Here is a 26,076-nt window from a genome sequence, read left to right as displayed (position 1 = left end):
ATGGAGTACGAGGTCTTCGATTAGAGTACTAAACTACGAATAGGTGAAGAAAAATAGTATGAAATTGTAGACTGTAAGAAGGCACGAAGAAGAGGATGAAGCCTTAAATATGATACAAAACAAAGTAAATGAAGCATTTGATAAGAGGAAAAAGCCTTAAATACATATGTTAAGAAGCAGAGCATATGAAGCCTTTGATAATAGGATAAATCCTTAAATATGTTACGAAGCACGGTATGAAGACTTTGATAAGCGACGAAGAAGAGTTTGAAGCCATTCACATTTTGGGATCCTGCAAAATTATCCAATTTGCCAATTCAATTGAATTACGTCAAGGAAGCTGTTTACGTCCCGCCTCTACCAGCAACTCTGTTTACGTCCCGCCTCTACCAGCAACTCTGTTTACGTCCCGCCTCTACCAGCAACTCTGGTTGATCCGAAGAACCGTATCACTGCTACGGTGCACTCAGTAACAGAAGATATGCTTAATTTCTCGCGTGGGACGAGTTTGGCTGCCGTTTAGATGTTTGCTCTGCAGCACGAGGGGGACATGTTCAACATTAATAAATATGTATAAAAATTGAATCTTTCTCCTTCCACTTGTGTATATTCACTTTGAATTTATACATGAAAAAATAAGAATTTATTAAGTTATCTCCATCATTTCTAATAACCCTGTAAGTTTTATTCTCCTTATCCCACATAACATACTCTCAGTATAGTTAGGTGTATTTGATTTCTAGAATTTGGCCCATTTATTATTATAAAAACTGATTTTCCTTATGCCAATTTAACTCGCAATTTTCAGTCTGATTGATCAAAGTTTAACGTGCCTTTAATTTCAATATCATTTTCATTCTTTAAATGCTATTCATTTTCATAAATTACCCTCTGCTGCAGGAAAACTTTAGGCTGTTTCTGACATTTTTAAGAAAATATTTGTACCGTTTAATTCCATCAAATCTTATATCCAGTGTTAGCCCTCAAACACAAAAAAAAACAGATGTGATGAATAATGTGCAATTTAGCTCGAAATTTGTGTCAAACTATTCAAAGGCCTCCTTCTGATCAGAGTCTGGAAACAGCAACTTAATTTTAGCATGAGCCTTAATTAGCGACAGGTTGATAGTGCTATTCACATACATATATACATAAAAAAATTAATTATGAGCGTTGTTTTTAGGGCTTTTTCTCATGTATAGAAAAAATGCACTATTGTGCTCGCCATCTCCGTCCTACCGTCTGTCCGATTGTCTGTCCGTCTTTCTGTCTGTCCGTCCGTGACCACGTTTTCGTCGACGGGAAAATGCGCTCTCTGTCACTCAATGCAGTGAGTACTGAGTTATATTTTTTATTTTACGTTCATGCTAAAGTGTTTAGTTTGATCTCTCTTGGTAATTTAGTTAGAATTAACATTAAATAAAGATAATTATGACCGCGTGCATCACAGATGCCAGGTATGGGGTGCCAGAATAAAGGATAAAAGATAAAGGTCGTGAGTTCCAAGGATATAAAGTATGACGCTTGAATTCATGAGGCTGAGTTCATACATGAGTGTCATATGATTCATCACGTACGTAGGGAGCGAGCGATATGCCCCATGATATATCGGAGTGACGAGTTATATATGAGATCTATATCGAGGTCGGGCCCTGCAAACGCACATTGAATGTGTTAGCGAGAAGAAATTAGCTAAGAATTTTTTTTGTCAATTTGTGTCTTGTATCATAACATCTCGTCATTTTTAACTTGAAAATGAATTATACATTATAAAACTTAGATTTTCAGAAAAGGAGTGAACAATTCATAATTCTCAAAAATTTGAAATATTTTAGCCATAAATATTTATAATAATATAAACTTTTTGTTATTTTTATTGGCCCAACTACTATTTTTCATACTGTCTACTGTTTCTGTCTATTGAATTTGTTCTGTTAAATTCATAAAATTATATAAATTCGAAATTTTGTAGGTTTTCCTGAGTTCTAACTTGTGAGAGATAAACATTCAATAATGCAAACAATGGAATATAGGAAATTGTGTGTTATGCATGCAGTAACTGGTGCATCTGCAGCACTGTGTTATGTCACTATACACCATATATCATTATTGAAACGCTGGATTTATTTTCAACAATAATCAGAATATAACTCTGAAATTGTACAGTTTGATAAAATATTTTTCAATCGCCTACACCCATATTACTATTATTTTTCGCAATGCTGTTGTGTAATCAATTAATGGCAAGTGTGACAAGTACATACTTAGAGTGCAGTATATGTGGACGCAGTGTTACATATATTCGAACAATGATCGATAAATTAACTACGCAATAATTTATGCTCTAATTTGTTCTGGCTCAGCAGGACAATAAAGTTGCATAAGTAAGTCAAAATTAAGTCTTTAGACAAATTCGTGTCATTTCTGTTAAAACCAAGAATAGTTTTTGATGTTGAACTGTCATATTCATATTCATAAATTTCCACTGCATTTTATTATTGGGGACTATATTTCCGAGTTTTGGTTAATTAATTTAAGAATGCTTCCATTTCGACTAAACAGTTTAGAAATTACATGAATCCAACTGCATGATATGCTCGCTTTCACGTAAGTGCTCGTCTAAGGTCAAGATGTTGAAAAACATTAAATTCTAAATTCAAAAACTCAAATTAATTATAGTTATCGCACATTATGAATTTGTATCACTGAGCATTTAGACTCCATGGATGTTGATTATAAATTTCAATCAATTTACCATAGTTACGGCTCTACAACTTACAATATCGCATAGATTGAAGTATCATATATTAAAATTAAGTTGAAAACTTGTCTCTTTGCTTAGGTCCTCATTTTCAGTGAGCACTTATATCTTTACTAATCCACAAGCCATGCACATAAAGCCTTAACGCTTATTTGCTCGCATTGTTCTCGGGAGAGATCAACTCAGCCGCTGAATTGTAAGCCTATTCGAAAATTAGTCCCCTTCAAACTAATCTACATGACTTCTAAGTCATTTTTAGTGTTTTTTCATGTTTTGCTAAATTTTGAGCTATTTTGATGGTTGCTGCATTCCAAACTTGAAAAAATTTGGAAACATTCTTGGTTATAATATTCAGAAATCGGGACCAAACTTATTGATTCTACAAAAATTGTAGTCAATTTTAGCAAAATTTCTCTAGGAACATGCAGTTACTATTATACTTTTACGAGTGATGCCTGTAGTATAGGAATACGAAATTTTTAAACGATGTTTATTTAAGAAGATAAATTAATGCGACTTATGTAAACCACAAAAATGTGAAAATTTCCGGTGCCCTTTTTAAACACATATATGTTATAGCATGTCACGTTTTAAACACATATAAACAGTTACATGCTTCGATATTTGTAGTGCACATTTCCAATGTCTGTATCTTTCGCTGTCTGCCCAACTGCATGTAATGTAGATTGTATGTACTGTATAGGAGGAAATTTAATGTTTGAATCCCAATATCTGTTGTGACTAACTTGATCTAATCTTATCACAAATAGTTTTGATCATATTATTGCGATACTTTGAAAGATAGGCGAATGAATGTTAATATTGATCAATGCCATGCTACCTTCATAATTGCTTTAAAAATTTCCTTCCTGTCATAATTTCGGTGTTTTAAAGACGGTGATGCAGCTACCTTCACATTCAGTGTCATAAATTAGATTTTGTTGTTGGACTAAAAGTTTTAAAATTGAACAACTTTACTATATATAGTGTATTATTATGAAACATCAATATATACAAAGACTGAAAAATTTTAAACAATGAATTCAAAACACCACTACAAATAATTCAAGCAAATACATGGAAAAAAATCTCAATTCCAAGCATCCCAAAACAGGCATCTCCATGTACCGATATGCCTCCGTTAAAGTTCTAATGGTTCCCGCTAATTACGAGACGACATCAGTTGTTAGCCTACATGTTTACATGTCACAGCAAATCCTCACATGAAAAAAAAACCGCGTGGAACAAGTGCGTCTCCGGAAATCAGATCTCAGGCTGACCTTTCTAAACCGGGGTTTATTTTCACTTCATTAATAATGTGAAAAAAAGTTGACCGTTCCTTATAATCCTCACTGAAAAAAACGCGTGGAACAAGTGCGTCTCAGAAAATCAGATCTCAGTTTAACCTTTCTAATCCGGGATTTATTTTCTCTACATTAATAATGTACACAGAAGTATAGACACTAGCTGTCTTCTACCCACATGCAGAATTTCAGCCTAGGATATATAATTAGTTTGAAATTATGCAGCTATAATTTTATTTCATGTCTATGTAGTGTCCAGAGAATCATTTTCGTATCCATTAAGAACAGAGCAATGTACTTCAATACCTGAGGAATCTTTAATTATTGTTAATCTACGGAGTGTGCTCGATTGCATTTGCGTCGCTAATGTAAAATAATTGCAAAATATACATGACAAAATCCTTATTTTGCAAGATGTGTACGTCTCCGATTCAGTGCGATCCATGTCAGTCGTTTGATCAGTATATATATCTTCCGCATTAAAGTTTCATATTCGTGAATAAAAATGAACTTTCATTTTCAAACACTATTCGTTAAAACAAATATATAAAAATTTTCAAGTAATTTCAAATTTTTATTTATTTATCTCAATAGTTACATACAATGAAAAAAAATTCTATATTCATTATTATTATTATTATTCGAAATATTTTTAATATCGATTTTAAAGAATGCTCCACAAAGCCTCGAGAAATTGTTACCTTATACAGATTATTGATTGCCGAAAAACTGAATATGTTCAAGTTCACCAATGCAAACCGATATAGGAATTCTCCCTCACATTGACGTTCACAAATTTCTTCGACTTGTGAAGCATTGAAATGGAAAAATAATTCATCAGTGTCATTAATTTTCATTTCGGCAAAATTAATTGCGCGATGTTCACCTCATCTTTTCAAGTCCAAAATACGAGTACTTATAAATCTCATAATAAATTCATATAAATCCCGAATAATTATCTCTTTAATTCTAAACTCTTCTTGTCCATCAGTCAAATCTCATATAAATTCACAATTTCCAGCTCCTTGAAGGAATTTTTTTTTAATTCTTAGTAGGTTTCAACTTTGATTGCGCACGCCACACTAGGCCTCCACGGGCTAGTCATCGTAAATCGACGGTTCTTTCTATGGGTTGATAGTAAGTATATCGGCTGTGTAATGAAGCGCATAAATCTAGGATAATGAGCGATAAGAGCTCGTAGCCACTCTCGACTAGACTAATTCCCTTAACCATTTGTTCGAGGCGAGACAAACTGCTGGCCACGTCCGTAACTCAGCTGTAGCAAATTATCCCTGCAGGTGTGTGTGAGCCACCCAAACTAAGTCCTTAAAATGGAGAGACAACTTATGATACAATCATAAATTTGACAGCGATTGTCCGCACTAATGGTCTAAAAACCACAAACCTACCGCAGTGAAAGGAGTCTTGAAGGTGCATTTAAAAATCACGTCTGGTTCTTTGATTGTTTGCTCTCCATACTAGAGGAGTGTAATAGGCTTACGTTAGGTACTTGGACAGCTCATAAAGTAAGCTCATGTACCTACCACAGCCTTCATTAATGACAACACAGAGGCTTTGCTTTAGTCGTCCGCTAATTGTTTTTTAGTTGAAAATTAATAAGGAGAATTTTATGAAGAAAAAATCTGCAAAATTACCACGCCACTATAATTAATTAACAGATATCTTTGATTTATCGAATCAAACACATTATTTTATGGTATATGTTAACGATGGATTCCGATCATATTTCGTATCATTTATATTGTTGACAGCTTATATAACAAAGTGCGAAATGATAACAAGATAAACATAAATTACAATCTAATGAAATCGTGTAACTCATAGATATTTTTTTACTTTATCCTTAACTTTTAAGTTTCGTCTGTTGATTTTGCCTTATTTTTAACTGAATGTTGATTGACCAGGGCAGCTGGGCTCTCAATGATCCGTGAGTGTAGTAATCTTGATTGAAAAGAAAACTTGAAATTAGGTTACCCCTAAACATTGCTAAGTTTGGAGCGCCTGATACACTAGCACTGTGAACACGAGAGTTGCAGCTAGACGAGAGTTGGCACATATTTTACAGGAATTGCATAATTTAATGTATAAATATTTTCACTTTGTATTTCCCTAAACTCATCTATGTTTTTATTTTTACTCATTTTACTTATGAACAAATTAATATACGAGTGCCACAAATAATGAGTGTCACTTGAAAGATTGCCGAGATTTGAAGCGTTTTGCGATTCAAACCAGTAAAATTTCAAGGAAAGAAACAATGCGCGGCGGTTGTGGCAACAAAAATCGCTCAGGCTAAAACGAAATTGCCGTCTTGTCAGACTTTGCGAATTACGCAACGTCGAGCTCGCAGGCCAGAGCCTTGAAAGCGGCAAGTTATGCGGGAATCATGCATGTATCTCACTGCTGGCTTGGACCACGGGCTTCTATTGCCACGGATCTGGTCCATTTTAATCCAATCTGAAAGTCTAAGTACTCGCTACAGTGCGCCTCCGTTCTTTGCAATTGCATTTGGTAGTCAGTGTTAGAGAAAACGGGTGCGAGGCATGCGCTCTGGCCAGATGAAAGAAGACGTGCCGGCAGTCGAGGGTTGTACCGAGGGGAGGAAGGGCTCGACTAATCAGAGGGGACTGCAACAATGACGATCTAGATGCTGTAGGTGACTTCGCTAAAACACTAATTGTGGCTCAATCTCAAAAGAGTTAACGAATGACAATTGACGAGCCATTAAAGGAAGAGATAGGGAATGAATACCCCAATCATCGGGGTTTATGAGGAACGAGTACAGACCAGAGGAATGAGATGACAGGTCAGCCACTGAAGGATGGATATGCGATGGGGGGAGGGCTGTTCACCGGTCTGAGGAAACACACGAATGGGAAAAAGGGAATGTTTCAGGCTGACATATGTTAACAGAGTGGGTACATTTAAGATTGGAAACGGCTTCTAAGAAATTCTGCGAAAACCTAAGGATCAAAATCTGTACTTTTCTTGAAATTTATAGCTTGAATGCGTTGTTTGAGCCTGATATTACTGATCGATAGAGTTACTTGAATCCTCAATCTACATGAACAATGTATATGTATATTCCGGATATAATCGGGAAATCCATTACATCTGAAATTTGTTATTCAGAACTTTAGGTATACTCAAGTCGATTAACTAAGCCGAAGTGCTCTAGAATATAAATTCTATATTTCGTAGCAATTGTCAATCCATGAGTTATGATAGAAATGCATTAGAGCAGAACTTTCAGAGCAAAGTTGCATGGTCTAACCTGCTGCCGGGGTACCGGCCTTTTCACTCACAACAACCTGAACAACCCGGTACGAATGGATGAATTTATTTCCAAGCGCGTTGAAATGTGATGCAATATCAAGTCCTGTAATTAATAGAAGTCCTTTAATGTTTTCAACAAGAAGAAATTCGATGGAACGAAGAAACCTGATTTTTCTAAAATGGTGTTATTAATACTTTGTTCATGTGTCGGAGGCTTTTATCATAAAAGTACTAGATAAATTTTTAAATTTCGAGAGCTTCGCATGCTTAATTCCGCAGTACACCATAGAAAAGCAGGGAAAAGCGTGTTCCGTTACATGCAAAATTAGTGATAGTGACGCACGGCATAATAATTTTCTATTGAATATTGATTGGTTGGGTCTGCGTTGATCGCAATATATCATGAAAATACAAAATCGTGTTTTTTGTTTAAGACTTTTGTAAGAACCTGACGTTACCGAACAACATCACACAAAAACATACTCTCATTTCACTAAGTGGAATAACTAATTTTCGGTATAGACTCTTCCTATTCATTAGTTTAATGCAAAGCACACAAAACTGAGGCTCTGTAACATAAATTATACTTGATTGCCTTAACCAACACAATTCACCATTCACACTAACATTTGGTGTTATTCGAATATTCTACTTAACTTGTGCATGCCATTAACCGGTTTTCGTTGAAAATAAAATAAATTCAAAACACACCTTATTTCCAGTTATGAAAACTTCATGGCCCATGAAGGAGAAACCATTGGAAACAATCACAAAAACATGACTAATTTGAATTATCATAATCTCAAAGGTTCTACAAAGTATTATTATGAGGTAAAAATAAGTGCACATTTGATAGCGAAATAAAATGCAGTGTTTTATATGCCCTGATTGAGCAGAGTCTATTTTGAAACCTCCAAAATATAACTGCTGATGAACAGAAGTATAAACGATATTTAAAAAAAATTGAAATAAAGTTCGCTGCTCATCTTCAATAAACGTGCATATCTCATTGACTTGCATCATATGGAATGATAACTTGCATGACGTGCATGAAATGGAATGATGAAACGAATATAAAGTCCGAAATCTTGTAGTTTCTTGATTGGAGAAAATTTTGTTTTGCTGTCGCCCTCGCAATCAAACGAATACCAAATGATATCATGTTAGAGTAATAATTTAAGGTGACGCACGTTTCCATTATTTCAGAATAAAATTTGCGCAGTACACAATTTGTGATGCCATCCAGAAACACATTCAGCGATTTTATTGGATAGTGCTCATAGAAGACAAAGTCAAGTAAAAAGACAAAATTATTTTCTCTGCAAATGCCCTTCTCCTCCCACTAGATTCATTCCTTGCATCCGAAATCTCAAGACTGCTTTGTCTCCAAAACTGAGAAGCAACATTTTTTAAATATCTTTGAAGGTCCTAACTCATGAAATCTATGCGTGCATTTCATGAATACATATATTCAAGTTTTAGTTTAACGAAGTTTGATTCAACTACTTCAAATGTTCTTTATATGAGCTACCTGAATTGTGACGGTAGAAGAATATTCTTGCCAGGATACTGATACAAATCATAATAATTCACTGCCACGAGAGTGTTCTAGGTGCCAATAGATAGTTATTGGTGGAAGAAGAGTTTTTCTGTTAATGTGGCCATCGGTAGGTTATAGGTGGAACATAGGTGTGTCACATCATCGATGCCACAGCGATGTGCCATCTGTGCTCCACCAATAATTTCCACCTATAGCCACCAATAATTCATCGATGCTCCGACATTTTTATTTGGGCTTCAAGGCATTCTTCATTGATTTGGTTTCTATCTGTGAAAAATTAGAGGAATTTATAATTAATATACTAACGAGGAGCCAAATGAACTTTTATATTACAAAACATCCAGAAAATTAGATTCACAACTCTAAAGATTGTCTTAAAGTTTTCGGTGTACACTATTCAGAGCACAATCTCCTGAGAAATACCTGCAGCCAATGATATCCGAAACACGCGGGAGAAGATCAAATTACAATGGGAATTAGTAGAAGAATTTTAAGCTTCTAGGAAATTCTCTTTTGATTTAGGTAGCTATAGCCATTGCGTTATATAATATAACATTTAGAAGTGGTAATTTAATATAGCCATGGAAAATAATGCAGAGATATTCACATGCTGTGTGAATGATGGTTACACACAACAAATTCCATTATCATTTATTTCACGGCCTCCACTGCTGTATTGCCTCCAATGACCGATTATTGATGTATTGCAGTTTATGTTGCCGTGTGTTGTTTAAACGCATAATTGCGAGGAAATGTGCTCTAAAAAGTGGGTATAAAAATAAAAAATATAACTCAGTACCCACTGCAGTGAATGACAGAGAGCGCATTTTCTCGTCGACGAAAACGTGAAATCACAGACGGACAGACAGACGGACAGAAGGACAGACGGACAGACAGACGGACGGACATGGCGAGCACAATAGTGCATATTTTCTATAAATGATAAAATGCGCTAAAAAAGCTTAATGTATAAAAAATAGGTACCTAAAATTATTTATAATCTTGAGCCTCGCAATACATCGTACCAACATTTAGCTGAAAAAAAAACTCCATTGCAAAAATTTCAATCTTGAAACAAAATTTTGGCTCTATGTTCGAGCTAACAAGAATATTTGGAACCGTGATGACAAAGAGATCGTAGATTTTTATCTATTCACCAACGTTTTTTTCTCGTAATGCTGAGAGCTATTAGCGTTTATTTAATTTTTACAAACATTTGCATGATGAATCTGCTATCTCTTTATTTTCTGTAGTCAAACGCTTATTCTTTATGACATATAGTGTGAATATACAATTCTTTTCGCTGAGCAATTTATTTTTATATGGTAAACACTCGCGAGGGTTTTTCAATATCCAATTTAAATGATTTAAATTTAGTATATTAAACAAGCTTACTTATGCCGCACGCAGTAATAGTGGCTTGAGTAATATTAATTGCCCGAGTTCAAAGGATCCATTAGCTTGCTGCGCAGCAAAGGACGGTGAAAAACCCTCGATGCCGATGACCATCGCACTGCCTCCTCAAAAGCTGATGCAAGCTTGTATAATGGAATTTATTGGCCTATATGGTGGTGATGTATCACGTATTGTGCCCCGCCAAACCTACCTCGCGGCCAAAGCAAAGCATTGAGAGCTTAACCAGATCGGCAAACATTATTTCCTAGACAAAATATGGCATTGTTTATTGCCGATTTGCCGTTGTCTCGGACCCAGTGTATTTAGGAGAGTGCTTCTTTGATTGCCTTTGTCCCTCCCACTGAGAGGGCCAATGCCAAAACTGATAAGCATTTCGGACGCTACTTTGTCCCGAGTCCCGAACACGAGATTGCTATGCTTGATAAGTCCTTTATTGTTTTGGGAAGAACCAACATGCTTACGACGCAACATGCGCAGCAATATTCAGTGAAAGCTGCTACTGATGCAAGCATTGTAATTTATTCATAGTAATTCAACATCTTCTTTACAAATCAGTTTTTAAAAGGAATTAAACACGATTAGCATAGCATATGACGCTAATGCAGTATTTTTATCTTTCATTAGATACATTTGGCCGCAAAAATCGATTGGATTCTTATTAGGAGTATATAAGTTGCTTGTCATGTCAGTTTGTTAAATGACTTGTGTGTCAGTTGATTAAATGACTTGCTGAGAGCAAGAAAATTCAAATTTAGAAGATCGCTATTAATCACTAATTCATAGCCAGAAGACATTGCAAACTTATTTTGGTCTCACTTTATTACGGCAGACGTATTCCCCGCTACAATTTTCTGCAGTGCAAGCTTGTTAATAAAATAAATTTCGATAGCTTTTTTATCAAACACCAAACACGCTTTCTAAAGTATGTATAAAGCTTTCTAAAAAAAGTCTTAGTAAAGCAGGAAAATACGCTTAAGAAAACTAATAAAAATTAATGGTAATTGGAGCTCAACATTTGAATCATATATCAAATAATCAATTGAATTTATTTTAATTGAATTCCATGCGAGTGAATGGAATACATCTAAAATGTGATGTAAGCCTTAAATCATGGCAATCATTCTTATATGGCTTCTTATTTATATTAAATTTGCTCTCATTGTTTAATCCTGATTATTCTCATTTAAAAAATCGAAACCTCAATTCAATCCTCGTTCAGTATCTAATCCAATCAATTGGCTCATCAGATTCTATCTCGCGGGTGCCTGCGCAGCTCTCTCTATATCAGTCTGATGTATCTTATTCTTACGAGGCCCTCAGCTATGTAGGCTAAATTTCATGAGGAAATAAAAGGTTGCTTACCGGGACGACATATTGGATTAACAAGGGACCGCCCGACAAGAATGTCCCCGTAACATGCATGTTTGCATTTATATATGCCAGGTACATGGGCCTGCTACCCCTCAAGCTCTGGCGATGGCTTAATTCGAAAGAGTCTTGCCTGGCTACAGCAGCAACTCCAGACATCAATTGTTTGCTTTACGGCTCCGTGTTATGTCGTACATAAGGAAGTTATGGCGAATAAGATGCTATTTCTTTAATTTAACATCATTTCTCTAATAAGACAAACAGGGAAATCTCAAAGTGAGCGTGCCATTGCAAAGGTCCGATCTTAAGTTCAGCGGCAATCAAGTCTTCTACTTTAAAGAGGCGCTAAAATATCTCTTAAATGTAAAGCCGTCCGTTAGATAGGCAAGTTTTGACAGGGATTTGCCTTGACATGAACGGCAATCACGATTTCTTGAAATTTATTATCAGCATCCTTATTATCATGCGTGCATAATTTGAGACGCTTCAGATGGAAGCGATTCTCCAGCTTAGTAAAAACAATTTATTGTCATTAAGGACATGCTGGCCAAAACTTGAAGACTTTCGAATTTGTAATAAGCTTATTCTAGAAAGAAAATCTCAAATGCGTGCATATACTTCACTTCCTTAGAGTTAGACTTGAATTGCGTTGGAATAAAATAATAATGGTTAATCTATTTTAAAAATTCAATTTTTTCTCTTGTCTTCAGCGAGCATTGAAAGTACTTAGCGATATACGTTGCAACAAAATGTGAGAGTTCATCAACGTAAGCATATTACAACCAACACAATCCTCTCCTATCCACTGGTGAATCAATTTATAATGATTTTATTCCAACTATCTTTTTTCAAAAACGTAGGCCGAACCTTGACGACCTCAGTACACATTTTAACGACTTTGTATTTGTGAGATTATTTGAGTATATCCAAAAATCGACAAACCATTGCGTTAATCGAAGAATCGAAGCGCTATTATTCGGCTTAGCTGCCATCAATACCATCAGGCAAATTAGCATGAAAAAATACATTTTTACAATTAAACCGACAGGTAAGAAAGAGCACATATGATGTAAGGAGATGTGATTGATTTTCAACCTCAACCATTATAAATCGAGATCCTAATCAGCGCAGTTCATTTTTTAACGATATAAATGCGGAAATTAGTCCGGATTGTTTGAAACTTGATTTGAAAAGTGTTGACATGTTTAGGGTGAAGGAAGATAGCCGCTTGACCCGAAGCACTGGTGAGGTCGATCGCAGACCACATTTGCATTTGTCGTGCGTTAGAGCCGAAGTAAGGAGTGATGTGCGGGGAGTTTGTCCGCTGCACCGCTCGTCCATCCTTCCACTCAGGCCGGACCAGATTAAACACCATCAAGATTTATTTACCGATTTGCGATGGTAATGGCGGAGGCAAAGTCTGCTGCAATATTCTCGCAATATTGTGCTGTGTCAAAATTTGCCCAGAAAACAGATAGGGAAGCGGGAATTTACGAGCACTCTAACAGCACGCATCTCTAAGCAACGACTTCTCGTCGGCTGATGTTTGTTCACAGCTGCACGACCAGGTTAGATTGCAACCTGCCGCTGCGCACTCGTGCTTTATGCACGGCGTATCTAACAGTCTCCTGTGGTGCTTATTCTCTTCTGGTTTTGTTTGATTGTTTCTTGACTTGGCTGGGGTTATTTTCAATTAACCAATATTTACATCGGCTGTAAACTACAATCTAATTTACCGTTGTTGTAAACTCACTCCAGAAAGCCAATTTGCTTCTGTTGTTATCAAAGTAATCTGATTAAAATAAATCAATGGGGCCAAATAGTTTTCTTTTTATGGCGTACCGTAATTGGCGCCCAGTTTAGAAGCTATTTAATATTGGCTATACTTACTGTTCTCTGTGGCACCCACACATTATAGTAATATTTATCTTAATTTGTTCCACGGAGACAATAAATATTATAATATGATTTCCAGCATATTTGAAACGCCAGAAGGGCAGGAGTAAAACACACTTAGCGAGAAAAAGTATATATTTATTCAGAAATTTCCATAGGGCAGAGAAACAATCATTATAGCAGATGACAATCATTGATATTTAAAGTGCATATAAATAAAACCGCTGGCCATGACGACCTTCTAATTGCGGCCGAGATGTCAGGACGACGAAGACGGTAAAGATGCTTGACGGATGAACGGATGAAGTTGCATTTTTAGTACACTGTAGGGAGAAAAATACAAATTAGTCTGATTCATAATTATGACCAATGTTGGACAGTCTCTCATATCATGTCGGTCCGAAGTATTGCCTGGCAAGAATTAGGAAATACGTAGTCTTCCTAACTTAATATTCCTGAAATATTGAAGGTTATTGCAGTTATCTTGCCCGATAATCCATTTAGAAAATTTTGCGACAAATAAACAATCAAATAAAAAACTTTACTTTGTTGTATTCCCGTAGTGCTAACATAAGAAATTGGGGAGCCAACTAATCCAAATTCTATGCTTCGTGTTACTTCACAAACTTCACAAATTGACATAAATTTATTTTTTAACATTTTAAAATCCAATTTCTTCAGTATATAAAAAAAACTTTCCTATGTTTTATAAAAAGTTTATCTTTTATACTTTGTTCTTTCATAAGACTTGGTAACATTTTATTCCAGGAAGATATCGAAACTATTCTGACTCGAAACTAATGTTGACTTACCTCCTAATCCGTGATATCCTCCTAATCCATAACCAGCTCCAATCCCAGCTCCAATGCCACCGCCAAATCCACCGGCACCGTAGCCTCCAGCTCCGTAAGATCCAATACCACCATGATACCCGCCGAATCCTTTCTGCAGACCTCCGAATCCTCCGTATGATTCCTTGTATCCTCCATAGCCGGCTTGGATTCCCCCATATCCACCATAACCGCCGCCATAAGATCCACCGAAGCCTTTGTCGAAGCCCAAGCCTAAGCCGAGTCCGTGGCCGCCGAAGTGTCCGATTTTGGGCGCGGCAGCGCAGGCTTGCAGGATAATCGCCAGTGCGGCAGCAACGATGATCTTCAGGAAGAGCAGAAATGGCATTATTGAATAATTATTTTATTTTATATTTTACCATTCTTATATGATTTAAAAATTATTTTTTAATTTTAAAATTATTTTATAATTTATAATTTATTATTTGAACTACATATGCAGTTGATTAACGCAGCTCCAAATTATTATTATAGCTTTACTTAGATATTGTATAAGCAATCTTTCTTTGAGAAAGTAAAACATTTCAAGTCTGAGATCACTAAATTGAGAACGAAATATTTAAGACCACTCACCATTTTCGCAGCCATGCTGAAGTAAGTTAATTGATCGGTTGGTAGCTTGGAGCTGACAGATTGAGGGAGCGATGAGTTGTGTGCACCTCAACATGAACTAGCCCATTATATACCAACGACATCAAGCAGCCTTCACTCAAAATCCTTGACTTACAAACTGATACCTTCAAGGTATGAAAGGACTCTGGAAATTCAATGTTAATTTTCTTATCATTCAAAGTCTCAGCCCTCTAATTTGCTAGTGCATGTCGCTTGGACAAATGTGTTACAGTTCTTTTCATACGCCTTCTATTGTAATCCCTGACTTAGCTGCTGTCTGCAGTACCGAGCTCAATGCTTTGCTAAGCCAAACTTGTCGAGGTAATTCTTTTCAATACAGAGTGTGAACTTTCACTTTGTTTGTTGAAGGGCCTGGAAATCAGTTCTTTCAGCTGATATACAGAATACAGGTCCCACCGAGCGGTTTTGGTGGCCTGAATACCTGGATATCTAATGTCAAGGACGGAGTGAGTTGCTGAAATGTTCCACCCCAATTTGTGCCCTTGAATTTGTTCATGATCGTTCACGGAAGCCGCCTTTTGTCTCATGAGTTCTACAAGCAGCTTACCAACCATGTGAGTTTGGAATTTCATTTGTTTACACTAGGAATGAAAGTTATTTTCATTAAATTCGAAGAATAAAATTTGAATCGTATCAAACCGCGGCTATATTAGATCATAGCATCTTATCTTATCATTGTAACAACAGTTACTGAACTGATCAACCAGCGCAGAATATTTCAATGCACATTTAGTCCCTAGAATAAATCCTTGTCGTTCAGTACGTGGCGCTTGTCATGCGGGTTGGAAACCTTGGCACTCATTTGCACGTCACGTTAAACTAGGACCTTTATTCCTTGTGAAATTCAAATCCTCGAAAGCCACTATAGAATTTGGCATATAGTTTCACTTCAGGTAAACGGTATTAATATAACTCCACTATAGGTAAATGTTGAGAAATTTGATACTGTGGAGTTTACTAATATTGTAATTACAACAGTCATTGTTCAAGATGTCGCTTGGTGAATGCATAATATCAAATACTGGAAATCGCTTAAATCACTTAAGGTCACCACAACGCGAAAATTATCACGTCTACACAACTAATTCCTTTTTAGAACATCTGAATATTATATAGTATTTCATGTGATATATGAATTTATTATATGCTAGAAATAAGAAGAATTTCAAAGCAAACGTATTAATTATACGTGTTTGTTAAACTTACTCATATTAGAGGGAAATGTATGCAAATTCTCAGTACTTTTTAACATGTCACAAAATTTATTTTAACTAATTATCTTTAGATATTAATGAACCATTTTCAGGGAATGGCCACTCAACGCAAATGCCATTTTCTTATTGACATTTTTACGAACTTGCCCATTCCGCAAGGCCTAGGCTAATAATATATATCGCTTCTTTCTGTCTGCAGTGCTTTTGCTTAGACGCTCATGAGTTTAGTTTTATGAAGAAAACCGGTACTTAATTCAGATCTGCCGATTCAGCTTTAATTAAGCTCATATCCCCATGAGCTTGTTATAGATAGGTTTCGCTATTTTTTTCGTAAGATATGTATGTCTTTCATTTGTAAATTTAGATTTTAATTTCGTTTTCGTGACTCTTAATTGTATTAACTTGTGATTTTATCTCCATTCTAGAATATTCGAACTGACGATGGAAATGGACTTCGTAACATTTTCTACAAGGATATGACGAAATTTTGTGGAATCTTCTTTACTTTTAAATCTCTAGTTAACTTCCGATTCCAGCAAACAAATGTCATGAATCTTATTCGTGTAATTAAGTATTCGCCTCATCGCTGAGTGTAAAAATATTAAATTTAACTCATATAAAAATCAGGGATGTATATAAAAAAATTTCTTTTATGAAATCAATTGAGATATCTGTTATATTAAGTTTTTTTCCTATCACGGCCTTTCGGAGCGTTGAATATCGGACCGCGATCACATAGACTACATACGTACATATAGCAGCTGCAAAATTTATCTCAAGATCAACTGCATTTTAGCTATTGCTGTGGAACAAATGTTCTGGCCACATTTTTTGTGACAATTCAATTTCATATCTTCAGTTTTATTCTGTGACTATTTACCATTGAAGATGCTATAAATTTCTAATATTCAAACTAATTACATATGAGAAAGCTACAATGATATATGAGGGAGAAATAATGGAAATTTGCAGCACCTATACTGTGCTGTACTGTCAGGAAAACTATTTAGTTTCGAAAACCTCATTGTGAGAGTGAATTATTCTTGCCACCGCATGGATGAATTTTCTGTTTTATCCTAATCACAGTTCGGATGCCAATTCAATTTCCTGATAATTCAAACAATTATCAGGAAATCGGATGTTTTTTTTTATTTTTCTGATAATTTCCATCTATTTTAGGGTTGATCCTCACTTGAAATTAAGTAGTCATATGAGGTCTTAAAAGTCAGCAACGTTCAAATAAACTTTAAAATTAATCAATCGCAAGAGGTCATCCAAGTCTCAGCAACGTTCAAATAAATTTCAATCCTCGAAAGGACAACATCAGTTGTTTTTAGCTCAGATGTCATCTTTTCGTCGCAAGCGAGTTTCCTGCTAACTCACTATCTACTAATTAAAGTATAAATCTTAATCTCCATGCATAATTACTCGACATGTATATAGAGTCACGAGAGCCACAATAAAAATCAAAGAGAATGATTTCACAAAAAAATTAATTGTATTTAATCTTTGCAGACGAGCCAGGATGTTGAATTTGGGATATATTTCTCAAATTTTCATCCATGACATCCTTCATTTTCATCACACAATTCAACCAATTTCTGGCATCCTTTTATTATGAGAAGACATTTCGGCAGCGTTGAGAGGTGCGGGCTCGTGAAAAAATTTTATTTGCCGTATCCTGAGGAGTAAAATTTAATTTTCGTTAGTTTAAATGCTATCAGCGACAGTAAATCAACAGACTTTATTATTATAAATTAACAGGTTATTACAAGGTTATTTCATCCCTCAAAGAAATATGTGGGACTTTGCTCAAATATCGCCACATGTATGGCCCTGAGTGAGTCATCCTGACACAGTTTGATTCGGTAACAAGGCGTAGCATGGCTGTACACACACACAGCTCCGACTAAATCTGTCACTATTTAGACAATATGCCCATTAATTTTTCTGATTGATGCTTGCCTGAAATAATCTGTCATTATGTAGACAATATGCCCATTAATTTTTCTGATTGATGCTTGCCTGAAATAATCTGTCAATATTTAGACAATATGCACCATTAATTTTTCTGATTAATGCTTGCCTGAAATAATCTGTCTTTATGTAGACAATATCCCCCATTAATTTTTCTAATTGATGCATGCCTGAATTGTTAGAATGTTTAAATTTAACAAGAAAGAAGATTGCTTTTACCTCGTTTCCATAGTCGGTCAAGCTACGTTAGGGAAAAACTATTACTTTCATGAAGCGAATATTACCCGTATTCAAAACTACACCATCCATCCCATTCAATCAATACAATTAAAATTTGCCGAACATTTCGGTTATTTCCGACACGCAAGTTGTTAGTCTTTTCGTGTTTTACTTCGGAGCACTGGAGGAGATTCGGCCACGCGAATTTCAAAATAGGCTTGTTTCACTTGCATTACCTATTGTTGAATTTAGTTACGGAAAATTTGGTCAACCATCACCACAAAGAGACTTTTCCGATTAAGTAAAATGCGCAAAATTTTGAATGAAGAGTTACTAACTCACCATGTCCTCCTACGAATCCTCGAGTGAGTCCCGAAGCGATAGCAAGCGTTCCACCACCTCCACCCAGGCGACCACCATAACCACCACCGAATCCACCACCACCGTATCCACCACCTCCTCCATATCCACCGCGCCCACCGAAGCCTCCGCCACCGAAGTATCCAGGAGATGCCGAGGCAGGCAGTACGGCTAGGATAGCCAGCAGCACGGCGCTCACGAACTGCAAAATAAATGGAAAATATTTCAATAGTTTTGTTTATACGTAGGAAATATTATTGAAAATTGCCAACGATATATTCGGGTGTTATCATTACATCGAATGTGGCAATTTATTTCAAAGCTGATTTCAAATAATAAAATTCTACATATTGCAAATAATCATTTTTCATCTCCTTAAAATTTTTGCTTCCTATTTGTTATGTTAGCTTATTTTGATTTCCATCATTTGCATTAGTGTCGTATATGAATCTAATTTAATTTTTATGGACGAAATGAAAACTTGAAAACTGGTATTTAACAACATTTTGCTTCTAATTATTCAATATTTCTTAGTCGTTAACAAGCATTCCAATGAATTTAATTTAACGAAAACATTCAGAGAGGATTAAGAAATAACTTGATAATTTAGCGACCTAATTATTCTGCTAATTACCGACTGAATGCGAATAATTTTACTAACATTAAAATTTAATTTATTTAAGCTGCTGCCCTGATGAATTTTTCTTCACTCACCAGCTTGACGAACATTTTGTCTCTTGAATTCAACAGGTGTAACTCCACCAAGTGAATGATGTCTCAAGTGACCAAGTTGTCACTTATATAACCCAACGAGCCACAACCCAGGCGCATAGCTGCTATTAATGCTTCTAATTACATGCAAAAGCTGCAAATCACGATATTCGTACGAGACAACTAGAGTATTTCTACACTTAAGTGTCGTAATGCTTTATGCAGCAAACGCAAAAAGCTGATTTTAAGTTCATGTTCCACGTTACTAAGAATCTCGGCGCAAAAATTACTCAAACCGAAGTGTAGCAACAACTTGCATACAGTGTCCGTGGTCAGGTTTGAGTAGTTATTCTACGAGCGTGAGACAATTCCTTAGAAACTCGATGATTTCAATGCCTTTTTAGAGCATTTTCTCATTTATGGAAAAATGCACTATTGTGCTCGCCGTGTCCGTCTGTCCGTCTGTCTGTCCGTCCGTGACTTCACGTTTTCTTCAACGAGAAAATGCGCTCTCTGTCACTCACTGCAGTGAGTACTGAGTTATATTTTTTCTCAATGCATTGGTGTTTTGCATGCTTCCAACATGCTTAACAACGCCCAGCAGAGTGAAATATATAATATTTAAAAATCTTTCTCAAGCAGCTTACCAACCATGTGAGTTTAAAATTACATTTGTTTACACTACAGTAGTAATTAAAGTTATTTATCATTAAATTCAAATAATAAAATTTGAATCATGTCAAACCGCTGCTATTAGATCACAGCATCGTATCATTATAACAACATTTACTGAATTGATCAAACAGCGCAGAATATTTCAATGCACATTTAGTCCCTTAAATAAATCCTTGTCGTTCAGTGGTATACTGTCATGCGGGGTGGAAACCTTGGCACTCATTTGCACGCCATGTTAAACTATAGGATCTTTATTCCTTGCGAAATTCAAACCCTCCATAGCCACAGCATTTTTGCATTTAGTTTCACTCCAGAAAAAAGGTATTATTATAGCTCATATAAAAATGCTATATTCACACTGTAGATACCTACCTTAAAATACCCCTAAAGTTACGAAAACTGGACTGGTAAATTTTCGACACCGCAGCCTTCCCTCAGGTCTACGTCTAATCTATACAATAGTTATTGTCTGAGCTGTCCCGCGGTGAACGCATTATACAAAAGACTGGAAATTGTTTAAACTTTCACGCATAGTCGCTGCAACACGCAAGTGATCATTTCAGCGCAATTTATCCTTCTTGAAAATATATATTTTGCTGGAAACGAAACGTATAACTCGTACGTTTCTCTTAAACCTTCTCAATTGAAAAGCAAATACATGCAAATTCGCAATGCTGGTTAATCTGTTGCAAAATTTACTGAAACCTATTATACCTATATGGTAATGATTAATTTTTAGGAAATGGTCATTAAACGCAAAAGCCATGAGTTTCTTATTGACATTTTCTCCGTAGCAAAAGACTGCTCACCAAATTAATCATGTCGCCTGGCCATCGCTGTTTATTCTTACTAGAATGTCTGTTGGACGCTCAGGAGTTCATTTCTATGATAAAGGTAGCAGGACAGCATGACTGTACCAATAGCAGTTACCATGCGCAGCACTGACTACCTGACTGTACCATGCGTAGCTCTGACTACCTGACTACCATGCACAGTCAGCTCTGACAACATGGGCAGCGCTGCCGCTCCTTCACTTCACGGTCCTTCTGCCTCATAAAATACAAAGAGCGTCTTACTTTATTATCTCTTCATTGTCAACCTAAATTTCCATTCAGCACCTCATTTGTTGCGATTTTTGTGAATCTCTGGCGGTCTTTCATCTCCGTACGTTGTTTCATGCATTTATTGTTAGATTCATCTAACTATAAGGTCTCCAGCCCTATCTCTGAGATGGGAAAAATTGCTAATTTAAAACTCGTCTTCAAAATTTGGAAAATAATATCTACCGAAAAAGTATCTATCGTCAAATCGATTGAGATAGTAACTATATTAGGTTAAAATATTCAATCCAGGCCGCTTGAAGCGTTGATCGGATCCCGATTGCATAGAGCAGTAGCAGAAAAATCTATCTTAGATCTACCTTAATTTCATTATTGCTTAGGAATATATGTCATCTATGCCGCTGTTCTAGCCACATTTCAATAATTAAACTTTAAGTCATTTTTTTTATTCAGTGACTAATTTTCTTTAAACATTTTCTTTAATTTATTTCTAATAATCAAATTGATAGAGAGTATAGGAAAGCTGCAATGACGTAACCGCGCGCGTCATGGACATTGTTCAGTTCCAGCTGTACTTAAACATGTTAAACCTTTAATAAATAATTTAATAATTCTTCCCCCCTGAAAATACGCACTGTTTTTCAACCTAATCACATTTTTAGGTACTTGATCGAGGATATTGTTTGTAACTTAAAGCTTTTGGTAGCAGACATATAGATATAAGGAAACCCATTCATCAAATTCAATGGTCTTTGTAGCCGCAGCTCATTAATTTAGCGATTATGTAGTGCGAAATGCCCATATGGCAACACTTGCTAGCGTAAGCAATTTAAGTACCCACACGTATCTCCGCCGGCCACTTTTAATCCGTCCGCGACCAGGGGCGCTTTACCTGTTCGATCAGTGTTCCTAGTTCATAAGCTTTTTGTGTATTTTCTGGTGTATTTTCGAGATTCTCTTACATTTGTCATAACCGTGCTAAAGTTTGTATTATGTATTCATTTTTCGTGTTTTTTCTGATATATTCAATTATTGCAACTGTTCAGTTCCTTCAATATTAAACGAAGAAACTTGATAAGTATAAAATTATTGAACCTCCTGTTAAGCCTAGAGCTCAGTACGTCAGGAGGTCAGTGATGTGCTATTCAATTATTTCCATAGGGATTTGTTAAGAACCTGTAGGCATAGGGTCGGTATCGAAATTTACCTGACAGGTTCATTTTATTTCTAAGATAATGATTATCTTTAAAAACGCAAAAACACGTCTAAGATAATTTTCGATTATCTTTAATATAGTGACAAAGCATCAGGGTTAGGTCCAGTCCGGTCAAGTTTCACTAATGAGCTTTTTTAAAGATAATGGAACCTGACCTAACCTAACCTAACCTTGATGCTTTTGTCACATTATCTTTAAAATTCTAGGTTTCTATCTTTAAAATTGTGGAAATTATCTTAAAATAGGGTCGTTTCTTCTCGGGAATTATCTTAAAACCTGTCAGATTCTCTGGGGAATAGGGTCGAAAGCTGTAAAACCTGTCAGCTTCTCTGGGGAAATAGGGTCGAAATAGGGTCGAAACCTGTCAACCTGTCGCTCCATAGGGTCGAAATTAAGCTTCTCTGGGGAATAAAACCCGTCAGGGTCGAAAGCTGTCAAAAAAAGCTGTCAAAAAGCTGTCTGGGGAACGAAACCCTTGCGTTAGTAAGTGTAATTAGTGCTGAACCGTTCTAGGCGTAGCGTCCTTCCAGGAAGGCGTTACAGTCTCTATAGGTCATATATATACTAGTCTCAAAGTCTCAACAACGTTCAAATAAACTTCACATCTCAAAAAGAGAAACTCACTTATTCTTCTATCCCATGTGATAACGGGACTGTTTTAGATGTCATATTTTCTCAGACAACCTATTTCCTGTGTAGTATGTAACTCAAGATCTACTTGGGTATTGATCTCGATCTCCACAATAATTCGACATAGATGAGGCACGTGAGCCAAAACAAAGCCAAAGAAAATGATTACACACAAAATAATTGATACATTTTATTTAATCTTGTAAGACGAGAGAGAATGATGAACATGTGATACATGTCCCGTTCCCAGTTCATGCCATCCTTCATCTTCAACCGCTGAATTCAACCAAATGACGTCATTCCCTTTATTAAGAGGAGACATGCGGCGTTGAGAGGAGTTGGCTCGTCCAAAGATTTTATTTACCGTATCCTGGAGTGGAAAAAATTACTACTGTAAATATCAGCGCTACCAATAATGAAGTAACAGATTGTTATTAGCATACTTCACAGCGCTAATCATCACTCAAAGAAATGTGTAAAGCTTTGTCCGCATTGTGCCGCACGTTTGCCCTGTACGTGTAGTCATTCTGACTCAGTCTGACCGGACAGAAAGGCGTTGCAGGGCTATAGGCCGATAGTGTGTCGCTACATAGACAAAATATCCCGTTCATTTCGCTGCCCCATCAAAAAAATATGTTGACGTTCGTCTCGTTCCTAGCGACTCTGCGAAAGCTAGCTTAGGCGAGGTGAGCTCTTAAACTATTTAAGATACTGGATGCTATACCACCGTTCAAAGACTGAATTCATTCATGTATTCTATGTATTGATCATTTCCTGACCTCTGCGATTATTTTTGACACGCAAAATACAAGCCTCTTTGTGTTTTGCATCGTAGCGCAGGAGTAAATCCTGCCACATGCATATCAGAATCGGCTTGCTTAATAAATACTTTTTATTGACGATTTTGCAACGAGAGATTAGTTCAACCAGCTCTTAGACAAAGCTCTTAGACAACGTTTTTAACGAATTATAATGTGTGAAATTATTAATGAAGTGTAATTAACTCACCATGTCTGCCGCCGAATCCTCGACCACCCCCATATCCACCACCTCCGAACCCACCACCTCCGAATCCACCACCACCGTATCCACCACCTCCTCCATATCCACTGCGCCCACCGAAGCCTCCGCCACCGAAGTATCCAGGAGATGCCGAGGCAGGCAGGATGGCTAGAATAGCCAGCAGAACGGCGCTCACGAACTGCAAAATAAATGGAAAATATTTCAAGCTTTTTGTTTATGCGTAGAAAATATTTGTTAAAATTGTCAACGATTTATTCGAGTGTTATCGTTAATTCGTATCTGACAATTTATTTCAATGTTTATTTCAGATACTTAAATTCTACGTGAAATTTATCTCCTTGAAAAATAGTGTACTTTTTCAGCTCACTTCGGTTTGCATTGTATGCAGTAGCGTCTTACATGTATCTTGTTTCATGGTAGAGCAACATTTCCCGTAAAAATTGAAACTTAGAAATTTTCATTTAAACAATGCAAATTCGTGGTTCTTATAATATACTCGTATATTTCCTAGTCGATATAGCAATCATTTATTTGAAATTAATTCTAAGGAAAACATCCAAAATCATTCAGAATAAATGGATCTTTTTACGCTTATAAATCCTGTTAATTCTTGTCATAAAGTGAACCGAGAAAAAATTGAACATTTGCCCAACAGCCCTGATGCATTTTTCTTCACTCACCAGCTTGCCGAACATTTTGTCTCTTGAATTCAACAGCTGTAACTCCACCAAGTGAATGATGTCTCAGTTGAGCAAGTCGCCACTTATATAACCCAACGAGCCACAACCCAGGCGCATAGCTGCCATGAATGCTTCTAATTACATGCAAAAGCTGCAAATCACGATATTCGTACGAGACAACTAGAGTATTTCTACACTTAAGTGTCGTAATGCTTTATGCAGCAAACGCAAAAAGCAGAGTTTAAGTTCATGTTCAACGTTACTAAGAATCTCGGCGCAAAAATTACTCAAACCGACATGGAGCAACAACTTGCGTAGTGTCCGTCATTCTACGGGCGTGAGACAATTCCTCAGAAACTCGACGATTTCAATGTTTTTTTTTTCTCAATGCATTGGTGTCTCGCATGTTTCCAACGTGCTGACCAACGTCCAGCACAGTGAAATACTCCTATGTAATATTTAAAAATCTTTCTCAAACTAGCGATTGCGTAACTAATCCGAATCTTGCAGTGTATTCCATCCTGTGCATTCCATCAAAACGAGTCAACGTTACCCCACAGTTTTCACCTTGCGTATTGCAACGCTAAAATTCTATTTTCCTTAGATTTGAATGAGGTAGCCTCAACTTAATGGCTAATTCGTTTTCTTTAATTGATGGGATTTATATAGATATATTAGGGTGATTTATTATTTGTTGTATTGAATTTATTTTGAGTTAGGGAGTAGATTACGCTCATATTCATTCATTAAATGATTATTTCGAAGAAGAGAAATAACGATATTTTCATCTACTTATTGCACCACAAGTTCTATACACACTTATTGCACCACAAGTGTGTAGTTCTTGTCAAACTACACACGCAGCATCGTATCATTATAACAACGGTTACTGAACTGATCAACCACCGCAGTGTATTACAATGCACATTTAGTCTCTTGAATAAATCCGCCTTGTCGTTCAGTGGTTCTTGCCATGCTGGTGGAAAACCTGGCACTCATTTGCACGTCACGTTAAACTAGGACCTTTACTCCTTGCGAAATTCAAAACCTCCATAGCCACAAAATTTTTGGATTTAGTTTCACTTCAGAAAAAGGGTATTATTATAGCTCGTATAAAAATGCTACGAAATTCACACTGTAGATACCTACCTTAAAATACCCCTAAAGTTACGAAAATTGGACTGCAAATTTTCGGCATCGCATCCTTCCCTTTGGTCTACGTC

The 26,076-nt window shown here is 36.3% G+C and overlaps 2 protein-coding genes across 2 annotated transcripts; both read right to left on the bottom strand.

Moving 5' to 3' along the window:
* Positions 1 to 13,723: 13,723 nt before the first annotated feature.
* On the bottom strand, positions 13,724 to 24,894 carry LOC108670556 (glycine-rich cell wall structural protein 2). Its single transcript, XM_018158022.2, has 7 exons — positions 24,854 to 24,894; positions 24,159 to 24,351; positions 22,890 to 22,951; positions 18,840 to 19,059; positions 15,028 to 15,113; positions 14,416 to 14,758; positions 13,724 to 13,926 (listed from the first exon to the last, which is right to left on the bottom strand). The coding sequence occupies exons 1-7, from the start codon at positions 24,866 to 24,868 to the stop codon at positions 13,919 to 13,921; spliced, it is 927 nt and encodes a 308-aa protein (XP_018013511.2). The 5' UTR covers positions 24,869 to 24,894; the 3' UTR covers positions 13,724 to 13,918.
* LOC108670572 (glycine-rich protein 23-like) lies at positions 17,566 to 19,614 on the bottom strand. The gene is made up of 3 exons (XM_018158040.2): positions 19,572 to 19,614; positions 18,840 to 19,059; positions 17,566 to 17,982 (listed from the first exon to the last, which is right to left on the bottom strand). Exons 1-3 carry the CDS (start codon positions 19,584 to 19,586, stop codon positions 17,969 to 17,971), a joined length of 249 nt encoding a protein of 82 aa, XP_018013529.1. The 5' UTR covers positions 19,587 to 19,614; the 3' UTR covers positions 17,566 to 17,968.
* Positions 24,895 to 26,076: the final 1,182 nt, after the last annotated feature.

Source organism: Hyalella azteca, unplaced genomic scaffold (genome assembly GCF_000764305.2).
Source record: "Hyalella azteca isolate HAZT.00-mixed unplaced genomic scaffold, Hazt_2.0.2 contig13515, whole genome shotgun sequence".
In the NCBI taxonomy this organism is placed as follows: domain Eukaryota; kingdom Metazoa; phylum Arthropoda; class Malacostraca; order Amphipoda; family Hyalellidae; genus Hyalella; species Hyalella azteca.
Note: the sequence above shows the minus strand (reverse complement) of the source record. Positions and strands in the feature narration are given on the sequence as shown.

Coding starts and splice junctions, on each gene's coding strand:
- LOC108670556 (XM_018158022.2), bottom strand. Junction 22,952..24,158: donor AGGATTCGGCGGCAGACATG/GTGAGTTAATTA, acceptor TTTTTTTGACAG/CTTTCGACCCTGACGGGTTT. Junction 14,759..15,027: donor TCAGCATGGCTGCGAAAATG/GTGAGTGGTCTT, acceptor CTCTTCCTGAAG/ATCATCGTTGCTGCCGCACT.